The sequence below is a fragment of the Marmota marmota genome, unplaced genomic scaffold (genome assembly GCF_001458135.2).
Source record: "Marmota marmota marmota unplaced genomic scaffold, marMar, whole genome shotgun sequence".
NCBI lineage: Eukaryota > Metazoa > Chordata > Mammalia > Rodentia > Sciuridae > Marmota > Marmota marmota.
This window is the reverse complement of record NW_025999977.1, coordinates 58,747,897-58,770,814: the sequence shown is the minus strand read 5'-3', so window position 1 is coordinate 58,770,814 and position 22,918 is coordinate 58,747,897. Positions and strand designations below refer to the sequence as shown.

At 56.3% G+C, this 22,918-nt stretch overlaps 1 protein-coding gene across 7 annotated transcripts in view; it reads left to right on the top strand.

Annotated features, from left to right (window-relative positions):
- Nucleotides 1-22,357, top strand: part of Colec11 (collectin subfamily member 11) — a 33,160-nt gene extending 10,803 nt beyond the window's left edge. For 3 of the 7 annotated variants that reach the window (XM_015480013.2, XM_048804882.1, XM_048804885.1), the window contains exons 3-7: nucleotides 2,909-2,980; nucleotides 18,708-18,779; nucleotides 19,684-19,737; nucleotides 21,211-21,306; nucleotides 21,437-22,357. In XM_015480013.2, coding sequence (XP_015335499.1) covers nucleotides 2,909-2,980; nucleotides 18,708-18,779; nucleotides 19,684-19,737; nucleotides 21,211-21,306; nucleotides 21,437-21,846 — 704 coding nt within the window. In that variant the 3' untranslated portion in view covers nucleotides 21,847-22,357. The remainder of the gene's footprint in view (nucleotides 1-2,908; nucleotides 2,981-18,707; nucleotides 18,780-19,683; nucleotides 19,738-21,210; nucleotides 21,307-21,436) is intronic. The other 4 variants (XM_015480014.2, XM_048804886.1, XM_048804883.1 and 1 more) reach the window with 3 other exon arrangements.
- Nucleotides 22,358-22,918: the final 561 nt, after the last annotated feature.

Here is a 22,918-nt window from a genome sequence, read left to right as displayed (position 1 = left end):
TGCTGAGGCTCAAACCTAGTGCCTCACACATGCTAGGCAAGCGCTCTGCCTCCGAGGCCCAGCCCCAGCCCAGCACCACTAATTTTTAAGGTGTTTCTTACCTGTTGGTTGGAAACTATAGTCTGTGTATTTTCTGTTTAATTTTAAAACATCAACGTCTTTTTTTTTTAATCTTCTCTTTTTGGAGCTGGGGATTGAACCCAGGGCTCTGTGGTGGGAGTCAGGAGCTTTGCCACCAGCTACATTCTAACCCCATCAGAGTCTTTTTGTCGGTAGTTTTTAACACCGACCATTTTTTAAAATAGTCAATTTTGCTGGCAATAAAAAGAAGAAAGATACTGTAACTGTCACATTTCTCTTTGGAGGTGTAGATGAAAAGACATCTGCCCATCAGAAATAAGTGCCTACAGGTGACATAAGTGACCCAGTTGTCCTCAGAGGGGTGTCGAGGCTGGCAGCACGTGGGCCGGGCAGCGAGGAGCTGGTCTAGAGTCGTGCACCGCTCTGTGCTTGCCCGTGGCTGGCTCCAAGCTGCAGCTGTGGAAATGCCATGTGAGCCGGGTCCACGCTAGAGCAGGGGCTTCCTGGTCAGCCAGGAGTTGCGTGGTACACCGTCACGGAGCTTTCAGCCCAGCGGAGAGCAGGGGCAAGGCTGTGGCACAGGCCATGCAAGCGCCCACCCTCGTCCAGTCTGATCGTCTCTGCTGGACTTCTGCAATGGTGCACTGCCCTGCTGTGTGGGTGACCATGCTGTCCCAGTCCTTGTGTGTACATCTCAGGGCTGGCCACTGCTCCAGCCTCTCCCTCCAGCCTCCTGGCTCACCTGACCAGCTGCAGTGCCCTGTCCCTCTCCTCAGAATGCCTCTCTTGCTCTGCCTGGCCACGTCCAGCTTGTTCAGCGGCTTCACCTTAAAGCCACTCTCTCAGAGAGGCGGCCGGTGTCCTGGCCCACACATGTCCCCGTGTTGATGCTGTTTCCTGGGTTGCTAGCGAGCGCTCCTGTCAGTCTGCTTCTCATTCGCACGCACACAGGCCTGAAATGCTTTCCTCCTGGGTAGCTTACAGACGTTGGGTAGTGACAGACTTTCTGCCTGTCACTCTGCCATGTCTGGGTGACGTTCCCCGTGCGGGTCTCAGGGGGCCTTTTCCTCATGTTCCATCATGTCCTTCCTTAATGTTGGAAGTCGCAGTCACTAGGCCTTCAAATGTCCACTGGCTCCTTCTGTCCTCCTGTAAGGTGGACATTAGCATTTATTAGATTTTCCCTCAATTCTCAACTTGGCTCAAAAGAACACCAGCGAAGCTTCCCGGTGGCTTATCTCAGTGTTGCTCAGTAGAGTCCTTCGTGTGCTCTCTGCCCTGTGGCCAGGTCCTCGTCGCTGGCCCTCAGCCTGCCTTGGGGGGTTCTTCTCCAAGGGCGCTCCCTGCACAGGACTCGGGCGCTCCCTTCCTTACTGACTCCTGTGGTGGGACACTGCTCCTCTGCTGTCTTTGCCCCGCGCTGGGCACTGGCACACGGGGGAGTCTGTCGCCCACTGCGCCCTTGCTGGCTGGTCCTCCTCCGGCGCCGGGCAGATCTCCACGCTGTGCGCACCCTGCTGGTTGACATCTCTTGTTGTTGGGTTGTCAGCGTTTCTCTGAGAACTGCTGCTGGTGCATTTCCTTCTTTTTCAAAAGGTAAGAGAGAATTTGAGAATTACCCAGAGACTGAGGGCCATGCATGAATGGGGCCAGGTGCCAAACCTACAGTAGGCGAGGGGCTTTCAGCAGGTAGCCAGTGCCTGTTGCTGTAGGCCAGGGAGACCTTGGGAGGTCTCAGGTCTGTCTCTCCTTCTTGATGTCTCTCACTTTGCTTTTCTTCTTGTTTAATTAAATTTAAAATGAATGTCCCCTCGGTTAGGCCAGATGGTCAGTTTTGGGGACTTCATTGGGGTGTTGATAATCTCGGTTAAGCCTCCCACCAAGTCAAAGTGTGTGTGGAGAATCACAGACGATTAGTGTACTTGAATGGTGGCTTGCACTGTGCAGAAGTATGCACACACACACATGCACACTCTCTCTGTTCCTAGCAGCACTGGTGGAACAGGTAAGGAGGTGAGGTCACAAAAAAAGCTGTACATTTGCAACAGGGTCCCAGCACCCTGGGAGAGAGAGAGGTCAGGCTAACAGGTCAGAGAAGCCGCTGGAGGGCCAGGTGAGAGGTGGAGCCTGGTGTGTTGATGAGCCAGAGGTAGGGAAGAAGTCTGAGGTCTGGACATTGTTGGTGACGAAAGTCAGCTCTGTGTGCCTTTTGAGAAGGGAAAGATGTAATATGGTTTTTGTCTTAGGCAGATATCTTGGTAAGGGTTAGATTGGGAGGGGAGTGCTGGGGAGGAGGTGTTAGAGTCCCTGTCTTCTGTGGCCCCAGCCCCTCTGTGCACCTCTCTGTCCCTGTCTGGCAGGTGTCTCCTCTAGTTGCTCACATCTGTCTCCTTACTGGTGTCTGAACCCTGGAATGGGGTGGCCGTGCCCCCTGGCCCAGGTGTCCACCCCACTCAGCAGTGTGTGTTACATGGGGCTCGTGCTCAGGGAGAAGAGGTGATGTCCAGCACATCCCCTGGCCCAGTGGCTTCCCGGGGGCCCTGTAGGGCAGTGAGTGGCTTCCTCTCTTCTCCTTAGTGTTAGGATGGGCCCCCGAGGATGAACTGGGAGTCAGCTCAGAGGGAATGTCTGAGGGGCATCAAAGGGTGGACAGAGTCATCCCTGAGGGGGATGGTAGGGCAAGGCCTAGAGCCTCGGGGACAGATGGGGGCACTGAGACTTGGGGAGGGTGGGCGGGGTGGAGAGGGGCACAGCAGGTGCACACGTCCACACAGCACATGGGGTCCCGGCCAGATCAGTTGCTAAACAGATGTGACTTCTTCCACAGGGGACGTGGGAGAGAAGGGAGACAAAGGCGCCCCGGGAAGGCCTGGAAGAGTCGGCCCTACGGGAGAAAAAGGTACCTGCAGTCCCCGGCCCTGTTGGGAGGAGGGAGGTGGATGAGGAAGAGGAGGGAGACCTCATGCCGCAGACTGCTGGGGAGCAGCGAGGGAGGCCCTCTGCAAATAGTGCAGCTGACCAGCGGGTCAGGAGGTAGAGCATCCTGGACAGTGAGCTGGCCCTGGCCTCCCTGAGCTGTGCCCATCCAACAGGTGAGGGTGCTCCAGATCCTGTGTGAGCTCTAGGGAGGAGGCGGGGCAGACCTGGGGCTTCAAACGGTGCCTCTGGGGTCGGCTCCCCTGGTAAAGGCACATGTGAGCAGGAAGCGGGAATGCAGTGCGGGATCGCGGGCGGCTCTGATTTGGCTCTTTTCTCCTGACGAGTGCCTTGGGGACCATTCTGCGTGTGGGTGCACGGGGCTCCTCAGCCAGGCAGTGAGGTGTGCGTGGATTTGTTTGATCTCCGTGGGCTCCCAAGTTCCTGGACCTGCTGCTGGAGAACCCCGAGTGGGTTTCACTGAATGTGTTGAGGTAGCACGAGGACAAATCCTCGCCATGCACCTGTGGCATCAGAGGTGCGCTGGGGGTTCTGGTAGATGTGCTGAACCGCCCTCCAAGACAGCGCGCTTCCTGCCACAGGGGCCCACATGTGCGTTCCCCACCCTCCCACCCTGCGGAGCTGGGGCTGCCTTGCCGATGCCGCCTCACCGCCTCACCGCCTCACCGCCTCTCCGTGAAGGAGGCAGGGCGTTTCCTCGTGTTTAACAGTCATGTGTGTTTCTTTTCTCTTTCTGCTTTTCTCCCTCTTGTTTTTAAAACCCTATTGCATCCTCTCGAGACTTCTTTATGTGAGAGGCAGTGCTCGTACTTTCTGTATGTATCTAGAATACTTCCTTGAATAACTTGCTGGAAGCGAAGTTCCGAACTTCAGAGAAGGCCGGCCACGCGGGCATGTCACGCCGTCCTGGTCTTCCCCTCCCCAGGAGCCACCCGACCCCTCCATGCGTGCTCAGCCGGTGTGCTGACAGGTGCGGGCGGGACAGCTGCTGGAGGGTGACTCACCTGCTCCCTGGAGCTCTGGGGTGGTCAGGAGTCAGGAGTGTCTTGGAAACACCAAGCGCTTCTTATTTTCACTTTACTAGGTATTTCTTCTCTTTTTCTGTGATGCTGGGGACTGAATTCCAGGGCCTGTGCAGGCTGGGTGCGTGCTGCTCCCCTGAGCCACGTCCCCAGCCCCCACTTCTGTCTTTGATGTGGTTTTGGGGGGCTGGGGCCGTGTCTGTGTTTCCTATTCGCGTGCTGCAGGTAAGTTGTGCAGCTGACTTTATCACTGACCTGGTCATGAACTGGGCACAGCTAATGGCTGCTCCTCAGTTTCTGGGGTGGATGAAGTCTTGTCCCCGCTCTAGATGGTGGCAGTTGGTGAAGTGCTGTCATTTCCCTGTCACTCTCTCAGTCCTGCTCAACCAGCTCAGTGCTGCCTGGTGGGCGGGGCCTCCACTGCATGCAGACGTGGCTTGTCCATGCTGTCCCTGCCTCCATGGTCATCACAGCAGGTGCCTGTGTGTGCTCTTTGGCTCATTCTTACCCTCGTCCTCACTGGTCAGCGAGCGTCTTCTACCTTCTGAGCTCCCAGGAGCGTTGCCGGGCACAGGGGGCCTGTTCCTCTCATGTGACTCCCACATTTCCTGAGTGCTGGGTGCTGAGTGGGGTGGGGGTGACCAAGCTGTGAAAGGCTCAGTCCTTGCCCCGGCGTGTGGCCAGGGAGGCACCGTGCAGGCCCAGCTAGTAAACCAAGGCGGAAAGCCGTGGCACGTGGAGCTGGGTTTGGGCTGGATTAAAGAATGGCCTTGTTTCAAAGTTTACTGATCTATCATCGTAAGCAGCTCGTGACCTAGAGTGTGGGAAACTGCACAGCCCTGCCATCGGGGACCACGGCTCCCTCCAAGTCCCCTCTCTGTGCTTCTCTCGTTCCACCCCGCCTCCCTCTGGGGTAGTGCATCCTGCTCTCACATGAGTACAGCGTAAGGGTGTCACGGGCAGCACAGCCGCTCCAATGGCTGCCTCGTGTCCCAGGTAACTAGTTCCACCTGGCTGCAAGTCGCTGTCAGGACCCTTTGGGTAGTGGAGCCGGGAGAGGAGCCGGGGTGGGCTCCTTAAGGTCAGGGTGGGCAGTGGCATACTTCACATGTGGCCTCCAGTCTGAGCACAGCCGGGCACTGGGCAGTGATCTCAGGTTTTGTCAGGGACCTGTCACCTCAAGAGCCAGCAGCTCTGCTGTGGAGATCACACCCTTCGCAGCACATAGAGCAGGTCAATGCAAGGGGATTCATGTGGGTCATTGACAGCAGGAATAATTGTGGGGACTCAGGAGATGCCCCTTTGTCAGTGACATTTAAGAAGGACTGGTCTGGCCTGATGTGCTCTAGTGAGTTGGAAAGGAGCAAAAGCCGACACGGAACTGCCTAACAAACTTTAGAAGGCATAGAGGACGCTAGAAACCAATGAACAAGAATATTAGTAGATAACTTTGAGTTTTAGGATTATGGACATTAACATTTTCTTCTTCACATTTTCCATATTTCCAACAATGTTTATGTTCTGCAGTTGTGGAATTATTTTTATTATTAATTTTTGTAGTACTGGGATAGAATCCAGGGCTTCACACCTGCTAGGCAACTGCTCTACTATTGAGCTCTAGCCTGTGACCATCTTTTTTATTTTTTGCAGTACCAGGGACTGATCGCAGAGGCACTCTACCACTATAGAGCTATATTCCCTGTACGTTTACTATTTGTTTTGACAGGGGCTCTCTAAGTCATGGAGTCTGGCTTCAAACTTGTGACCCTGCTCCTCAGCCTTCTAAGTAGCTGGGAGTACAGGTGTGCACACCATGCCCCCCCATGTACGTGTATTTAAAAGGTAGCTGGACAGGCTCCCTGAATGTTCATGATCAGGCTCACCTGGAGGGCCAGGTACTGTGCTGGAACCTTCTCGTCTCCCCAAGACATCAGGCGCTTGCTCCTCTGCCCCACACTCTGCTTGCTCATGGCCACATGCTGCACCTTGGATCGTCCATGCCCAGAGCAAACTGAAATCTGTGAGTGGCAGAAGCACTTCAGCCCAGCACCAAAGCCTGAGGTGAGCCACGCTCAGAGAGGCTGGGTTGCTGGTTGCTTCTGTTTTTCTCCCTCTGTGGGTGGAAACATGACCTCAGGGACTCCAGGAGGGGTCATAGATCCAGCCCTGCATCACTCGGAGAACTAGTCCAGAGAGATGAGGCTGCAGGGGCAGCTGCTGGATCACACAGAGCACGGCAGAGCACGGCAGAGCACGGAGCTCAGATCCCTGCTCCTGGAAGCACACCAGTCCTTGTCTCTGCAGTACCTAGCCTCCCCCTCGGGCAGGTGGAGAGCCTGGTCTCCCCATCAGACAGATTGCTTTAGCATTAGGTAGCTTTTTGTGTTTCCGTGTGAATTTTAGGGTTGCTTTTTCTCTTTCTGTGAAACATGTCATTGGAATTTTGATAGGGGTGCCCTGAATCTGAAGATTGCTTGGGGCAGTTTGGACACTTCGAGAATATAAATTCTTCCAATTCATGAACACAGGATTCCTTTCGTTCATTTGTGTTCTCTTCCTTTCATCAGAGTTTCATGGTTCTCGGTTTTCAGTATCCAGATCTGTCACTTCCTTCGTTGAATTCATTCCTAAGTTCCTCCTTCCTCTCGTTGCTACTGAAATGACATTGCTTCCTGAATTTGCTTTTTGGATAGTTTGTCATTAGCTTATAGAAATAATGACTTTCATATTTTGACTTTTTATCTTTCAACTTTACTGAATTTGTTTATTGGAGTGCCTTTTGGGTGGGGTCTTAGGGTTTTCTACCTACGAGACCATGCCATCTGCAAATGGAGCCAACTTTACTTATTTCCAATTTGGAAGCTTCTAATTTTCTTTTTCTTCCTAATTGCTCTGGCCAGGACCTAGAGTGCTTATGTTGAATAGATGTGGCAACCAAAGACACCCTTGTCTTGTTCTTGATCTTAGAGAAAAACCTTCAGTTTTTCATCCTTGAGTTTGGTATTAACTGTGGCCAGGCTCCTGGACTGTTTGTTTTTTTAATTTTTGCTGTATAAAATTTTACCAGTTATGCCTTTGGCCATCCTGAGTTTTCTGTGAGCCATTATTCGCACCAGTTCCATTTCCCAGTTAAAATGTTCAGTTTCTCATTGGCAGAAAGAGGATTCTTCCTTCAATCTTTCGTCACTGACAAATGTCTCCCTGTAGTTGTGGCCAATGTCATTTTTTTCTTGATGGCTACTTATACTGGTGATACTCCTTTTGAAATGGTTGGGGGACTAGTGACCATGAGTTTTGCTAGTTTGGGAGAACATGTGAGGGTCCTTCAGATGTTTCCAGAGTGTCGTTTTCCCCACCGCTCTCCAGGCTCCGCTGCGCCCCTGGTGCTGTGGCCTCTGGGCCTGGCTCGGTAGCTCCAGGGCTGCTCTCTGGAGGGCTTGGTTATGAGGAGGGGGCCAGTGGAGCGCCTGCTGAGCTCTCCAGTGCACGGCAGGGGCGTCCTCGAGACCAACAGGGAGGGCCAGAGCTGGCTCCCGGCTGGAGGACAGCTCTAGCCTTTGCAGGCTCATGGCCTGGGACCTGGGATGGAGACCAGGGGTTTTTAGAGGCTCCACGAGGGGTTGAAGCTGCCTCCCCCTAGGAACCTGTGCTGGACTCCTGCTTCACCTCGGATCCCTTTGGGCCATAAGTGCAGGTCCTGGGCCACCAGGCAGTGGACTCTCCCAGCTCTGTCTAGATGCAGTTTCCGAGTGGACACAGCAACAAGCACCGGCTCCTCGTGGTGGCCCCGAGGCTGCCTCTCTATAGCCCCTGGTGTGTGTCTAATGGCTGTAACATGACTGTACTTACGGCCAAGCTCTGCCTTCAACTCCTTCCAATCCCTTTTGTGTTCAGGTCTCCGTGGCTTTGAGACCTGGGAGGTTCCGCAGCCTCCCTTGCCCTCTGCCCCTCAGGTATGTCCTCTGGCTAGTGGCCTTCCTTCCCTGGGTCCTCAGGCACGTTCTCCTGTGAGTCCCTCCCCTCCTCTCTCTCACTGAAGGGTGGACCCTTCGCTTGGGCCCCTCAGGGACCAGATGACCTCTGGTCTCCGTCCTGACACTGGTGCCACCTGTCTCTGCAAGCCCTGTGCCACCTCCCTTTTCAGGCAGCCTTGGTGGGCAGGGCCGAGGAACAGGCCCTGCTGCTCTCACCGGGCCTGGGAGGCTTCCATGCCCGCTGTGGAATGCAGGTGGCCACTTGCAGTGTGTGCCAGGCACCAGGTGCAGGTGGCATTGTGGATGGCATTGTGAGGTGGGCCCTGCTGGGTTCTCTGGCTCCATCTCTCGGGGACGTCCCAGGTCTGATCCACTTCTTCCTGGGACCAGAGCTGCGTCTGCAGTGTGGACTTGACTCTTTCCTACCCCTTTAAAAATTCTTTGGCCAGGCGAGGTGGTGCACGCCTGTAATCTCAGTGGCTTGGGAGGCTGAGGCAGGAGGATCAAGATTTCAAAGCCAGCCTCAGTAACTTAGCAAGGCCCTAAGCAACTCAGTGAGACTCTGTCTCTTAATAAACTACAAAAAAGGGCTGGGGATGTAGCTCAGTGGTTAAGCACCCCTGGGTTCAATCCCTGGTACCCACCTCCTCCTCCAAAAAAAAAAAAAAAATAGGATTCTCTGCTGAGGATCCCGAGCCCTGTGTCTTTACTCTGTGCAGGACCCCGCAGCAGGCTGGCTCTTGGAGTACCCAGTGCTAGTGGCCTAGCCCATGCTCCAGCCCTAGGGCTCAGCCAGTGCGCTCACCTCGCCCCCTGAGAGGGCACTGTGCAGTCTCAGGTCCACGTGGAGTGTCCTGCCGAGTGCCTCCCGGACCCTCGATGGCCTTCAGTGCTCTCTTGCTTCTCGGTCTGCTCCACGGGGAACCCTCTCCGCTACCTCTCTACCTGCACATCTCCCTGGGTACTGTTTCTGCTCTGGTAGAATACGAGAAATTACACTTCAACCAAAGTAGAACATTTTGGACAGAAAAAATCGTCACAGTGTATATTTTTTATATAACAGACATTACATATATACGATCAAGTTATTTAAATGGTAGTGGGGTGATCTAAAAGGTGGCTTTGAATTCTCTAGTGTGAGTGTGAGACACAGATAAGTGTGTCAGTGATTTTTAAACCTGTTTTGAAAAAGCAGTGGAAGGTGATTGTAGCTTGAAACAGCTGGAGGGGCATTGCTGCAGAGGGGAGGGCTGGGCTGCTCGCCCCCGGGCCCTTGCACTGCCTGGATTGGTCTCCTACCTTAGGGCTCGGCAGGCCACACATGGAACACTCCCCCATCTGACATGAGATCCATCTGAGAAACACATCAACTGCCTGGGACCCTCAGCTGCCCCTGGCTTGGAGGTGGGGGCACCTCTCCTTGGGCCCCAGGAGGTGGGCCAGTTAGTGACCAGTGCCCTTCAGTGGACACCATGACTGCTGCTCAGTGAGCACCACAGGTGGGGGTACCTCATGCGCATTCCTTTATGTGGCTGATGCCTCTGCAGCCTAGAGGTCCCTGGGGACAGATGCACTTTGTTGCTTTCAACTTTGGGTCTCAGGGCTCAGTGCGGGACTGACATTTGGAGGGCACTTGGTTGTTTGCAGTAGATCTTGAGTCTGGTGCAGTGGTGCACACCTGTGTTCCCAGCTGCTTGCTTGGGAGGAGGCAGGAGGATCTCTTGAGCCCACGAGTTAGAAACCAGCCTAAGCAACATAGTGAAACCCCTACTAAAAGAATAAAATAAATAAAATAAAGCTATCTCAAGAAGAAATTATCTCTAAAAATCTTTAACATCTGTGGTTATTCCAGAGAGTCCCAGGTCTGTGTGCTTGACGCGGCCCCAGGTGAGGGAGCTGCCCCACCTGCGTCCAGGGAGCAGGTCTGTGTTCTGAGGCTTCTGGTTGCCTTGCTGGGCTGTGTTCTCTGCTGCTACAAAGAGGGGGCTCTGCCGCAGCAGATGGCGCTCCTGCCCAAGCACAGCTCTGGCTTCGGGAGGACACCCAGCTGCTGTATCGTACCAACAGGCCTGGGTGCTGCTTCTGTGGGGCTGGGCTGCCCACAGGGAGGGGCCAACTCACCAGATGCAAGCTGTGCCCAGGTGGGGCTGGCCTGTGGAGAGGCTGCCTGGAACCGCTGCCCTGCCACGTGGCAGCCCCTGCTGGAGAGGAAGTGCTGCTGGTGCCTGCCTTTCTGAACTAATAGCCAGGCTGGGCAGGACTCCTGCTGCCCTTCGCTCTCCACGGAGACAAGAACAACCCAGTTTCCAGCCTCAGGCAGTATGGAAAGGGTAGATGGCTTTGCTGACGTGACCTCTGGTGTGTGTCATCTCAGTTTCTCAGTGCCTAATTCCCAGACCCGTGATGTGGCAAGAGCCGAGTGGCAGCCTTGTTCCTTTGTCACGGAGCTGGGACCCTCTCGATGTGCGGAAAAGGAGGAGGGCGGCCCACCCCAGCGAGGGGCCCTCTGTGCCGCACAGTACCCTTCATTAAAAATCGCCAAGGAAGCTGGATTCTGAGTGCTCTTTTTGCCCTATCTCCACTTCAAAGGACTGTGTGATACAGCTTCATTAAAATTAATAAGCACTGGCCACCCTGCTGTGAGCTGCTGCCTGCCGCCCCGTGTACATGGGTGTCTGCTGGACAACTCTGAGGCACCCTGCTTTTCTTTGCGGAGTGGGGTAGAGGACAGCACAGCACATACCCCTAGCGTTTGGGGCGCCGCTCCTCAGCTCAGAGGCCTAGGCTCTTCGTGTGCTGGGTGCTGCCAGGGTGCAGTGGGAGAGCCGTGTCTGGGTCTTGCCAAAAGCTGGCTGCCATCTGCAGCAGCCTGAAGACCTTCCTGGAGGCAGAGGGTGGGGAGCTCTCTGTGGGGTCCACTCTCCTGGGCAACCGTACCACCGCTCTGCTCGGGGTCAGCCCCCAACGGGTGTTTTCCAGTAACACCCATCTGCTATAGAAGAGGTCCGGCTGCCACAGAGAGAGGAGTGTTGGCAAGCTCTGGGCTCTCATGGCCCTCACCCTCTCCTCTTCCTCAACACAACCACAGGCAGTTCCTACCAGGTTCACAGCTCACAGCAGCAGCAGGTTCAAACCAGCTCTGTGCTTGTGAGCTTTACAGCCTTGGATTGTGTAAGGACATGCATTGTGCTATGCGTGTGGTGTGTATGTGCACCATACATGCATGTGTGTGGCATATACTGCCATGCATGTATGTTTGTACAAAAACAAGTGTGTGTTTGCACAAATATGTGTCAGTATTTGTGTTGGTATGTGTGTGTCTATGTCCACATCTAAGTGCATAGATAGTGTTTTATGTTCATGGATGCATAGACACACACATAGGTACCTGTATAGAGTATGTGAGGTGTCTTTATATGTAGTGTATGTGTATTTGTTTTTGCATGTATGTTTGTATGAATTCATAAATGTGCATAGCATGCCTGTGTGCACAAGTATGTTTGTGTGTATGTATGCATACATGTGTACACATGTCTCTAAATACGTGTTTGTTTATGTGTAATGGTGTGCATATGTACGCACCCGTATATATGTCTGTGTATATTCACATAGCATATGTGTGTATAGAATGTCTATGTGCACACAGATAGTGTATGTGTATGTCTGTGTCTATGTGTGCAAATGTATATTATGAATTTTTTTGTATTTACATATGTATGTACATATACATACATTCATGCATGCATGTGTTTATATGTTTGTATTTGTGCATGTGCATGTATATGTGCATGCTTGCATGCAGATATGATTGTATATTTATCACATGAGGTTACATTTGTATAGGCATATTTGTATGGATGATGTGTATGTATGCCTGTATGTGTGTGTGTATGCCCACACAGAGTATGTGTGCACACATGCTCATATATGTGCAGTGTGTGTATGCATACAAGCACATACATGTCTAGCACACGTGTGCATGTGGGAGAAGATGACACGTGCACACGATGCATGCTTATATGTGTATATCATGCATGAACATGTCTCTATGCATACATGTATGCCAAGTGTGCATGCACACACGTGTGTGGTTATATATGCACAGTGTGCAGATATGTCTGTGTGTGGGTTTACAGTGTGTGCCTGCGTGTACAGTGTACATAGGTGTGTGCACATGTACATCCAAATCCAGTGTGGGTGTCTGTGTGTGAGTATTGCCCAGTGAGGCCCTCGGCAGAGGCTTGGTGAGTGGCAGCTCTTCTCCATTGGTTAGATCAGAGCAGGACTGGGATGAGGTGGTAGCTGTTCATGGTCTGATAAGTCGGTCCACTCTTTGGTCCACCCTGCCCCCAAAGTCCTTCCTTTGAGTGTGACCAGGTCTTTTCCTGTCTGTAGGTCTAAGCTGTGGGTGTGAGGCAGGAGGAACCAGAGGGGCCAGGAGAAAGAGGGCCACCCAGGGGCTGTCCCACTGCCTCTGCCCCGTGTCCTCAGCCATGGCTGACACAGAAAGGCGGCTTCTGTGGGGCTTCTCAGACCCTGGTTTCCTGCTTTGGGGGTCTGGGAGGGCCTTGTTTGTCTTCCCACAGTACTGAGTGACCACGAGTCTGCACTGGATGGTCTGCCCTAGTTTTCAAGGGCACAGTAGTCCCTGGACCTGCAGAAGGTGGTCTTGCTGGCCCTCTGTGTGGACCAGCAGGGAGATGGAGTCCTAGCTGAGGGTGGGGTTTGAAGCCCTGGAAATGGAGTCAAGCTGCCTCGGTCTGAATGGAATCCATGACATTTGGTGCCCACCCTGTGCTCTGCACATGACATTCTGTGTTCCTGATGTCCATAGTGACCCAACGTGCTGCATACCATTAGACAATGTTTACAGATGAGGAAACTGAGGGTCAAAGAGTGTCATCACTTGTCTAAGACTTTGTGGGTAGAGACCTGGCTTTGGATCTGGGTCTGTCTGCTTGCAGTGTCTGCACTTGGAACCACTGGGCATTAGTCTTGGCTAGCTTGCTGCGTGGCTAGTGTTGTCCTGCATACTCTGAGCTCCCTCTGTGCTGGAGCAGAGGAATGGCGTGTTGTCTGCTCAGGCTACTGCAATAAATGCCACAGACGAGCAGTTCAACTAGATTTATTTCTTTGCAAATCTGGAAGCCGGAAGTCCAAGGTCAAAGTCTGGCAGGATTGGTCTCTCCTGAGTCCTTTGTCTGTGGCTGGCAGACAGCTGCCTCTCTGGGTTTGCATGGACTTTCTTCCGTGGCTGAGCCTCCGTGATGTCTCACATCCTCCTACTAGTTCAGGGTTCAACCTGTGACCTCACTTAGCCTTAGTGACCTCTTTTAAAAAAGCGTTTGCCCTGGGGTTTAGGACTTCAACGTAGAATTTTTAGAGGGATAAAATTTAGCTTTAGCAGAGACTGAGACTGTTGTGAGCTTAAAACCAGCAAAGCCATGTGAATGTGCTGTCCTGCCCTGTGTCCTGGGAGTGTCCTGATTTATCTCTGGATGATGGACAAGTGAAGAGAATCTCCTGGGCTTCCAAGTGCTCTGCTGCCACCTTTCACCTGCACCTGCTGACTTCAAGGAGCAGGCTGGGTAGGGTCCCAGCCAGAGACTCAGAGAAGCTGCTGGGGTCTAGGTCAGTGCCCTCGAGCTTCGGTGTCCATGACAGTTCCTTAAAGCGCAGGGGCACATCTGTCCAGCCCTGGGTGATGTCCTGATTCTGAAAGTCCCTGCCAATGATGAGTCATTGCTGCTGGTGACATGTCTGTCCCACATGCGACACCCAGGTGCTCTTCCTGTGGTTCTCATTTTCTCACCACAGTCTAGGAGGGGAACTGCTATCGGCCCCAGTTTGTCGGCAGGAACACAGTACAGAGGCCACACAGGTGGTGAGGGAGGACTGAGCCAGGCTCAGGGCTTGTGCTGCTGAGCAGGTTGCTAGACGGCTGTGTGTGGCAGCAGGGTGCTGGGCTCGGAGCCCTGGGCGTCAGGAGGGCTGGTGGTCATGGGGATCCGTATGCTACGGCATACCTCGTCACACCCATCTTCAGATGAGGACACTGAGGTGCAGAGAGACTAGGCAGTGTGCCCGGGGTGGCTCAGCTCCTGGGTGGTGGAGCTGAGGTGCAGACCTGGGGCTCTGTGGTCCTCTCCTGGGGCTCCTGTTCCTCCAACCTTCTTGCACCCCAAGCCTCAGCACTTCAGGGCGGCCCTTGGATCAGTGGCATCTGCACCCGTGGAAACTTGCTAGAAATGCTGGAGCCCAGGCCTCTGAGTCACCCTGGGACAGGCCCTGCCACCTGTGGTGCGCAGGCCCCCAGGGATCCCGAGGTCCTCACGGCAGTGCTTGCTGCTCTTGGCTTGGAACTCATGTCTGCTCCTTGTGTCCTTCCTGCTTGGCTGTGGCTGTCCACACAGCATTTAGTTTCCTGTGTCTGTGCCTCATCTCTTAGTACCCCGTGGCAGGGACGGGTCCCATGCTTCTGTAAGATAGGAGCTGAGCTCAGTACCTGGCTGGTGACAGGCACCCAGTGTCGGCAACAACCTTGGATTCCGTTAAAGTTTGGCTCTGTGACTGGGGGTGGGCCTGATGCCACGTTCTCACTCTCAGGTCATGGCTTCTTACAGCAGCAGGTGCCCGCTCGCCTCTGACCTTGCACTTCAGCTGGTGGAATGGGTGCTCATTAATCCCTCTGTGCAGGGGGAGGTCTTGTGTGGAGTGTGCTTGTGTTGGAAGGAGCTTCCCCTCCAGGGGAAGGGCCTCATTTTCCCTGTCGCCTCAGGGTCTGACCTTCCCAAGGGGAGTTGTCTGGGGGGAGGGCCAGCGGTGAGGGCTGCGGGCTGCTCCTCTGCGTCCCTGTTAGGCAGAGCTCAGGGGCCTCAGAGAAACAACCCCAAGTGGGCAGGAGGCCCCCACTCCCTTCCCATCTTTTCCCAGGGAATCTGTAAAAGCCAGAGTCCCATTTAAGAGATGGGCCCTCTGGAGGGCTCCTCGGGCTCTTGCAGCGGGAGCTGTACGGCTAGGCAGGGACACTGCCCTGTTCCAGGCAGGGACTCAGTGGTGTCCTGGGTTTTGGGAACGATCCGCCAGGCTTTTGCTTTATGTGCTGGGGCAGGGTAGGGAGTGGGGGGTTCCCGGTTGGGGTCGGCAGGCTGGCCCTGTCCCAGCTCTACCCTGAACCAGCTGTGTGAACCTGGGCAGATCCTGAGGGCTCTGGGCCTCTGCCCTCCATTGGAAGGTCTGCAGGCTCACCCTGCCCTGGACTCCCCCTGATGTGAGACCCACATGCAGCCCAATTTGCCGTGATCCAGTGGGTGAGGGTGTCACAGACCACCCTGCATGGGCACCGCATGAAAGCAGAACCACCAGGTCTCGGGAGGGAAACAAGAGCAGGCCAACCCGCCATCCTCCCGCGGCTCAGCTGGGGTTTCAGGAACGGGGGGCAGTGCTAGGCTGCAGGAAGGGCTGGGGCGCTGGGCACAAGTCAGTGGGTTGAGGACAGGCTGAGGAGAAGGTGTCCCCAGGCGGGTGGGCAGGCAGGAGGGCCTCGGGACACACTCAACAGCAGACATGCATTTCAGGGGACATTGGTTTTCCTGTGGAGCCCACTTTGCATGAGGCTGAGCAGAAACACTGTGTCATCTTTCATCCTCAGACCACATTAATAGTCCAGAGCAAGGAGGCACGTTGGCCAGCTTGGGCTGCCAAGACAAGGGGCCGCAGGGTGGCTGAGCTGCAGACACTCGCCTCGCACAGCCCCAGAGGCTGGAGGGCAGACAGCAGGGGCAGCGTGCAGGGTCCTGGCCAGGCCTTGCAGACGCCTGCCTTCTCACCGGGTCTCCCAGGCGAGAGCGGGCAGGAGCTCCCGTGTCTTCCCACCCTCCTGAGGACTACCCGTCCTGCAGCCCACCTCTGACTCCTCCAACCCCCTTCAGCTCCCAAAGGCCTCACCCCAGGAGCATCGGAAAGGAACTGGGGCCTGACTTAGTCCACAGTGGGAGGTGCTGGGCCTCCTGTGGGCACCCAGTGCGGTGGGCATGCCAGTCTGCAGGAGGAACACAGGCGCCCTGGACTGGCCAGAGGGAGCCCAGCCCCAGGGGGTAGGACTCCAGAGAGGAGTTTAAATGCCTGGAGGACTGTCTTGTAGGAGGTGGGCTAAACGACTTTGCATCTCTCTGGGTGGGGCCCCAGGGTGCTGGGGGAGGGGCAGAGGGGCACCCCCATCCCCACCCCATCCCTTCTGGCTTGGGGGTGGATACCCGGCTTCTCCCTCTGCAGGGAAGCAAGCCCTTAGCTGTGGTCTAGAAGTGGGTCTGGCGTCCCTGTCACAGTGCACTTGGGCACACACAGGCTGACACTTGGCGAGGACCTCGGGACCACCTCTTTCCCTGGTGCGGGGTTACCGGGAGGGGGAGGGCGACTGGCTGATTGACTGGAAGCTGCTCTCGACTTTCCCTCTGAGGCTCAGGATCTCCTGGTGGAGAAGCAGGGTGGATTCCATGAGGGCTGTCACAGCGGGTGGGGGGCGGATCTGGTGATCATGGCAGGCAGACTGACTCAGGCAGGGCCGACTGGGGACAGCTGGAGGGGGTGCACCTCCAGGCTGGTGTTGGGGGGCTGCCCTGCCCTGGGGCCTCTGCTTCCTCGGCTCCACCTGCTCCTCCCTGGCCACCCAGGGACTCCCCTTTGCTGCTGCGAAGCTGCCACCATCCTGCCCTGCCCTCGTCTCCCCGATTCTCCTTCCTGAACACCCCCAGGTCATGGCCACAGGCTGTTCCTGTCTCCCGTGTCCCTCCGGTTCCCTCCTTACCTGAGTGACATCACTGGGGCCTATTTCTAGTTGCCATCGACACACTGATGACCCCCAGTTCTCCATCCCTGCCTGGCCCCCACCTCACACACCCAGCGCCCCCCTCTTCCTGCTCTTCCCTAGGGACACTGGGGCCCAGCGTCCTCTTCCTCTGCGACCCAGCCTCTGGGATGCTCAGCATCACCTGCCTGGCAGCCCAGGCTGCAGGTCTTCACCTCACCCCTCCCATGTGGTCACCCGAAGGGCCTGCCACTCCACCTCCCACATACCTCTGCCACCCGGCCACTACCTGCCACCTCCTAGACACTGCCTGTCCGCCTGCACCTCCCCCATCCTCCCCAGCCAGCTCCGTCCCTGCCCCTTCCCATCTCTTCACTTAGTGGCCAGCTGCGTCCTGGGTGAGACCTCGCCCTCTTCTTCCCAACTCCCTGGTGGTTCAGTGGTTCACTATACCTCGGGGACAGATGCTTCCCTTGTCCCTTTGCTCATGCTCCTCAGAGACTTCAGCTTCTAAATGGCTAGTTTCCTGGGTTGCAATTGCCTGATGGTCCCCTGATTTCCCAGCAGACTCCATGTGCTGTGTGGGCACACACACCTGCCGCACCAGTGTCATGCTGGGCTGGTCAGGCCCCGCCCTCCCTGGTACCCCAGCTGCACATGGCCCCAGTGACTGCTGGGGTTCCCACCTTCTAGTCCTGATTCCTCTGACTGATCCACAGGCCCTCCCTGCAGGAAAACAGCCCTGAGTTTCAGATCAACAGGTCTCCGTTCCTGTCCTGGTTCCACCCTGAAGTAGGCACTGACCTGGTCAAGCCCCACAGCCCGGCCCACTTCTATGCAGGGACCTTGTACAACCACAGGAGAACTCATGTGAGCCCACGTGCTCTGAGCAACGCATGGCTCCTTGCCCTTCCCCGGGCAGCGCTGGACTCAGTGTGGCTCACCCGAGCCGTGCTCTGTGCTCTGGAAGCTGCCCATGTGCGCCACAGCGCAGGAGTTCCCGCCAGGAGTCCATCTCTGCACGGAGCTCGCTGGACTGGGTGCAGGTCCTCCTGCTTCTCTTGGGACCTCCTTTCCCCGAGCTTCCCTGTTTCTGTGACAGCGTGGGTGGGGAGTGATCCCGAATCCTGGGGCACACAGGACACGTTGGGGATGAGAGCATGAAACTGAGCTTCCTGCTGCAGTCCCCGAGCCTGCTATCAGTCTGCCTGGCCATCGGTGACCACCCGTGGAAAGGCAGGAGCAGGTGGCCTCTGGAGGGGAGGAGCCTGGCATTCAGCAACTGTCCTCTGAGTCTGTTCTGGGGCCATGCAAAGACAGCCATTCTCAGTCTTGGTGTAGTGACCAGAGGGAAGTCCTGCAGGGTCATGGTAGTGTGAGGCCAGGCCCTGTTCCCTCCTGCAGGAGACAGGAGAAGAGGCAGAGGGGCTGGTGACTGTTAGCAGGGGCCAGCAGGGAGTGTGGAACAGGCACTTTGGTGTGGAGCTGGCCCGATGGTGAGGCGTGCAGGGGCAACCCAGGCCCTCCTTCCTGCTCCCTACCCCTCCTGAGTCTCCTTCAAATGCAGCCAGGTGGAGCCCAGGCTGTGCCACCTGGCACCCGTGCCCATGTTCCCAAGAGCACCCCTCTGTGTTCTTGGAGTCCTGTGGTTCTGTTTCAGCTGGGGACGGGAGTGAGAGCTGGGAAGCACCGTGGTGCGGGGTGGAGGTCAGACCATGCCTCCTTCCCTTCACTGTCACCGAGGACCTGCGTGACCTTGGAGAGGTTAAGGGCTGTGCAGTTTTTCAGTCTTGGTCTGTGTGTGCATGGGCGAGTGGGAGATGGCAAGGAGGAGGCATGTTGGATCACCTGTGCATCTGCCAACTTTGATCTTATCGTTTTCTACAGGAGACATGGGGGACAAAGGACAGAAAGGCAGTGTGGGTCGCCATGGAAAAATCGGTCCCATTGGTGCTAAAGGTATTCTAATGCAGTTCTTGCCTCCCACTCCCTCCCAGGCTCGGAGCATCTGAGGACAATTGTAGATGGACCTTCTTGCCTGGTGGTCTTACTAGTTTCTGTGTATCATGCCTGTAAATTCTGCCCCAGTGCATACTTTCAGAGTTGGAGCCAGCGGCTGCTCCACTCATGGGAGAGGGGGAGGGCAGTGTGCGCGGGCAGCAGGACTTAGGGGTTCACCTTCCCGGGTGCAGGGTAGGAGCTGTGCATGGCCAGGTTTGTGTTTTCAGCCACTCCTCTCAACAAGCGTGATGCACAAGGTTTTCATCACTGAAGTAATGCCAGGCATGTCAGGAAGCCGGTCCACTCCTCCCAGCTTTGGTTTCTTAGGCTTTGTGAGGCTGCGGGATGAGTCAGCCAGAGCAGGACGCAGGTTGTCCCACCTAACAGGAGGTTGGGCCAGGGCTCCTGGCTGCCTGAGAGGGCCAGAGGGACCTGGGTTCCAGCGTGAGGTTATAAGTGTGTCCTCCCTTCCTGGACCTGGCCGTTGCTAAGGCCCAACCCCAGCTCCACCATCCTGCATGTATCTGGATTTCCGTGCTGCGGGGAGGGTCAGGAAGGAGCTGGCGTCCGAGCCAGCCGCCTTCACCCTTGGAGCTGAGGATCTGTGCGTGCTGCCTGCAGAGTTATCCGGGGAATACCCTGGCTTCCAGAGTGAGTCAACAGCAAGCACCTGTACCTCCTCGAGCCCCAGGACATACACAGGGTCCTGTTCATGCAGAAGGCACTCCCTGTCTTCCCTGCAAAGGAGGATCTGGGAACTCTCAGGCTTGAAACCCGAAGGGAGAGGTTCAACTGGGACGCTTTTTACTCAGGGAACACATCAGCTCTGAGTGGTGACCTTGACTCTGCTGTTCTTTTCCAGGTCAAAAAGGAGATTCTGGTGATATGGGACCCCCTGGCCCTAACGGAGAGCCAGGTATGGCATAGCGGCCTGAGGATTTTTTTTTTTTATTATTTCTATTTGTTCTACTTAGTTGTACACGACAGCAGAATGCATTCCAATTCATTGTACACACGTGGAGCGCAACATTTCAATTCTCGGGTTGTACATGGTGTAAAGATGCACCGCTTGTGGAATCATACATGTACCTAGGGTGATGACGTCCACCTCATTCCACCATCTTTCCTACCCTCATGACCCCTCCCCGCCTCCCCTTTGCCCAGTCCAGAGCAGCCCAAGGATTTTTAATAAAATGTCTTAAAATCGTACTTTAACACTGTGAAGCATGAGTGACACCGCGGGGGCTGGGAGGCAGGGCATCCATGACACTGGGAGGTGGTTGCTCACTAGTCCCTCTGGTGGAAGCTTCCAGCGTCCCTCACCTGATGTCTCGGTGCCCTTCCTGGGCCTGCCGTCCCTCTGACCCCTGCATGGCGAGGCTCAGGCCTGCCCGCCCCACAGCTTGTGCTCCTGGGTTTCCATCTCTCTCGGGGTGCTCCAGGATCTCCCCCTCAGAGGTGCACACCCGAATGCCCCAGGCACCCCAGCAGCGGTCCCCAGTGTCCTCACCTTGGGGGCCACCAGGGATGTCTAGGCAAGCTCAGGGGCACGTCATCCAGCCCTGTGGAGTGCCTGCTGGAGCTTCCTGCCCATTCTCTGTCCCCCCAGAGCCACATGGCTCTGCCGCAGCCCCTCTCCCTGCCTGGGCTACATCCCGGCAGGCCGCTGTGCGAGGCCTCCCTCTCAGCTCACACGTGAGGTGGAGAGGACAGCAGGATGCAGCTCGGGCTGCGTGCGGCCAGGGTTCCCCACCACCTGGAAGGCTGAGGAGGGCTGACGCTTACTGCTGCTGCTTCACGTGGGTGCTTTTCCATCTGTGCTGGGTCCTGTCCCCTCCTGCCCCATGGCAGCTGGCTCTTCCTCTCTGTGAAGCCCCCCCCCCCATTTACACCTTGGCCTTCTGTGTGGAGCAGGAGGGTCCTGAAGGCCTCCCGCCAGCCTCATGCTCCTGGTCCCTAGCTTCTCCCCATCCAGGCCTCTGGAGATGCCTCACCTGGGGCTTCTGTGTCCCCTCCCATCTGCCCCACCATCCTGCGGAGATGCCTGGGTCCCTCCGAGGGACATAGACCGTGCTGCTGGCTGCCCTCCTTCCAGGTGCCGTGTGGCAGTCCTGGGCTCTGCCGGCTCCGTTCCTCCTTCCCCCCATGCCCTGGTGTCTGCACTGCCACCCTCAGCCTCCCTGGGGAGGCCATGCCCCTCCTCCTCCTGCCCAGCAGCTTCTGCCTTCCCCTGCTGCCAGGCGACACTTGCAAACCTGGTCTTGCCTTTAGGACATCATCGTCACGGCCTCGAAGGCCTGCCTGGTGTCTGCCGAGGAGCGATCATATTGTGGGTGGGGTGCGCCTCTCTTCTGAACCCAGCGCCTGCTCAGTGGCTTGATTCCTGCAGGTATCCCCTGTGAGTGCAGCCAGCTGAGAAAGGCCATTGGAGAGATGGACAACCAGGTCGCGCAGCTGACCACGGAGTTAAAATTCATAAAAAATGGTATGTTGGGCCCCGGCTTCCCTTCCCCCAGCCCCGGGGGCAGAGCCCCGGCCGCCTGCGGCTCCAGGTGTGGTCTGGGGTCCCCGTGAGCCTGAGGCCTGTTGATGGGAATGCAGTGCTCACTTTCCAGCCCTGCCCTCCCCTGCAGCTGTCGCCGGTGTGCGGGAGACGGACAGCAAGATCTACCTGCTGGTGAAGGAGGAGAAGCGGTACGCCGACGCCCAGCTGTCCTGCCAGGGCCGGGGCGGCACGCTGAGCATGCCCAAGGACGAGGCCGCCAACGGCCTCATGGCCGCCTACCTGGCCCAGGCGGGCCTGGCTCGCGTCTTCATCGGCATCAACGACCTGGAGAGAGAGGGGGCCTTCGTGTACTCGGACCGGTCCCCCATGCAGACCTTCAACAAGTGGCGCAGCGGGGAGCCCAACAACGCCTATGACGAGGAGGACTGCGTGGAGATGGTGGCCTCGGGGGGCTGGAACGACGTGGCCTGCCACACCACCATGTACTTCATGTGCGAGTTCGACAAGGAGAACGTGTGAGCGCCCGCCAGGCCTGCCCGGTCCTGCTGCCCGGTCAGCAGGCAGTTCCCATGGATGGTGCCCCCAGCCAGCGTCCTCCGGTGTGGGAGGGACTCTTGGGACAGCATGCTCCCCCCCCCACCCCAGGAATGCAGGGGCTCCTGGCTGTGGGGCATCTGAACCTCAGAGAACGCAGTGAGCTGAACAGGAGAGCCGTGTCCTGGGGGCTCCCTGCTGTGCCGCAGATCACACGTTCACTGTGGAGGGCGCTCAGAAGGCTCTTGCCTTGGTCCAATAGTAAAGGCCGCCCTTCACTATCACAGTAGGTAGGTGCCGACGAGGGCGTGGGTCTGGAATGACCTAGGCCTCTTCATTCCTGTGTGGAAGGGAGCCCGCTTCCAGGGGCCCGGGTTTCCATGGTTAGACTAAAATGTAGGTCCCTTTGCACTTGTTATCCAAGTAGAAGCCACTTGCTTTGCTTCAAACCCAGATTTCAGGAAGATAAGAATAAATTCTGAAGCTTTGCCATGGCCCTGTGGTGTCATCTTGTCCTCTTACCTCCAATACTGTATCAGTTATGTATTGCTGTATCACAAGCTGTCCCCAATCTTGGTGGCCCGAGGCAGAAACATTTAATCCTTGGGTGTGTCTGGACCAGGGAGTTGTGCAGGGCCTTGCTGGGGCCTCTGCTTCAGGGTCTCCCACCTGTTAGAAGTAAACCCATGAGGTTCTGGCAGAGCTCACTGAGTCCTCGTCACTCACACCAAGGACCGAGGGAGTCATAGGACCGAGGGCCGCTGGGCGGAGGCATCCTCGTTCCTCGAGAGGCTGCTCCACATGACCAGCTTCATCAGGGCAGCAAGGAGACGAGCTGCAGAGAGAACACTGGCCTCTGTAGCCTGGCCTGAGAGGGACACCCCTCGTCTCCAGTGAGTTCTGTTTGTTGGGAGAATCGCCAGGTCTGGCCCCCACACAGGGGGCCCAGGCCAGGGCGTGACCTTTGGGGGCTGGTTGCAGTGACCCATGGTTCTTTTGTATTTCAGACTCCCTAGTAAAAAATAACGGACACGCAGACCCAGAGCAGGTGATGGTG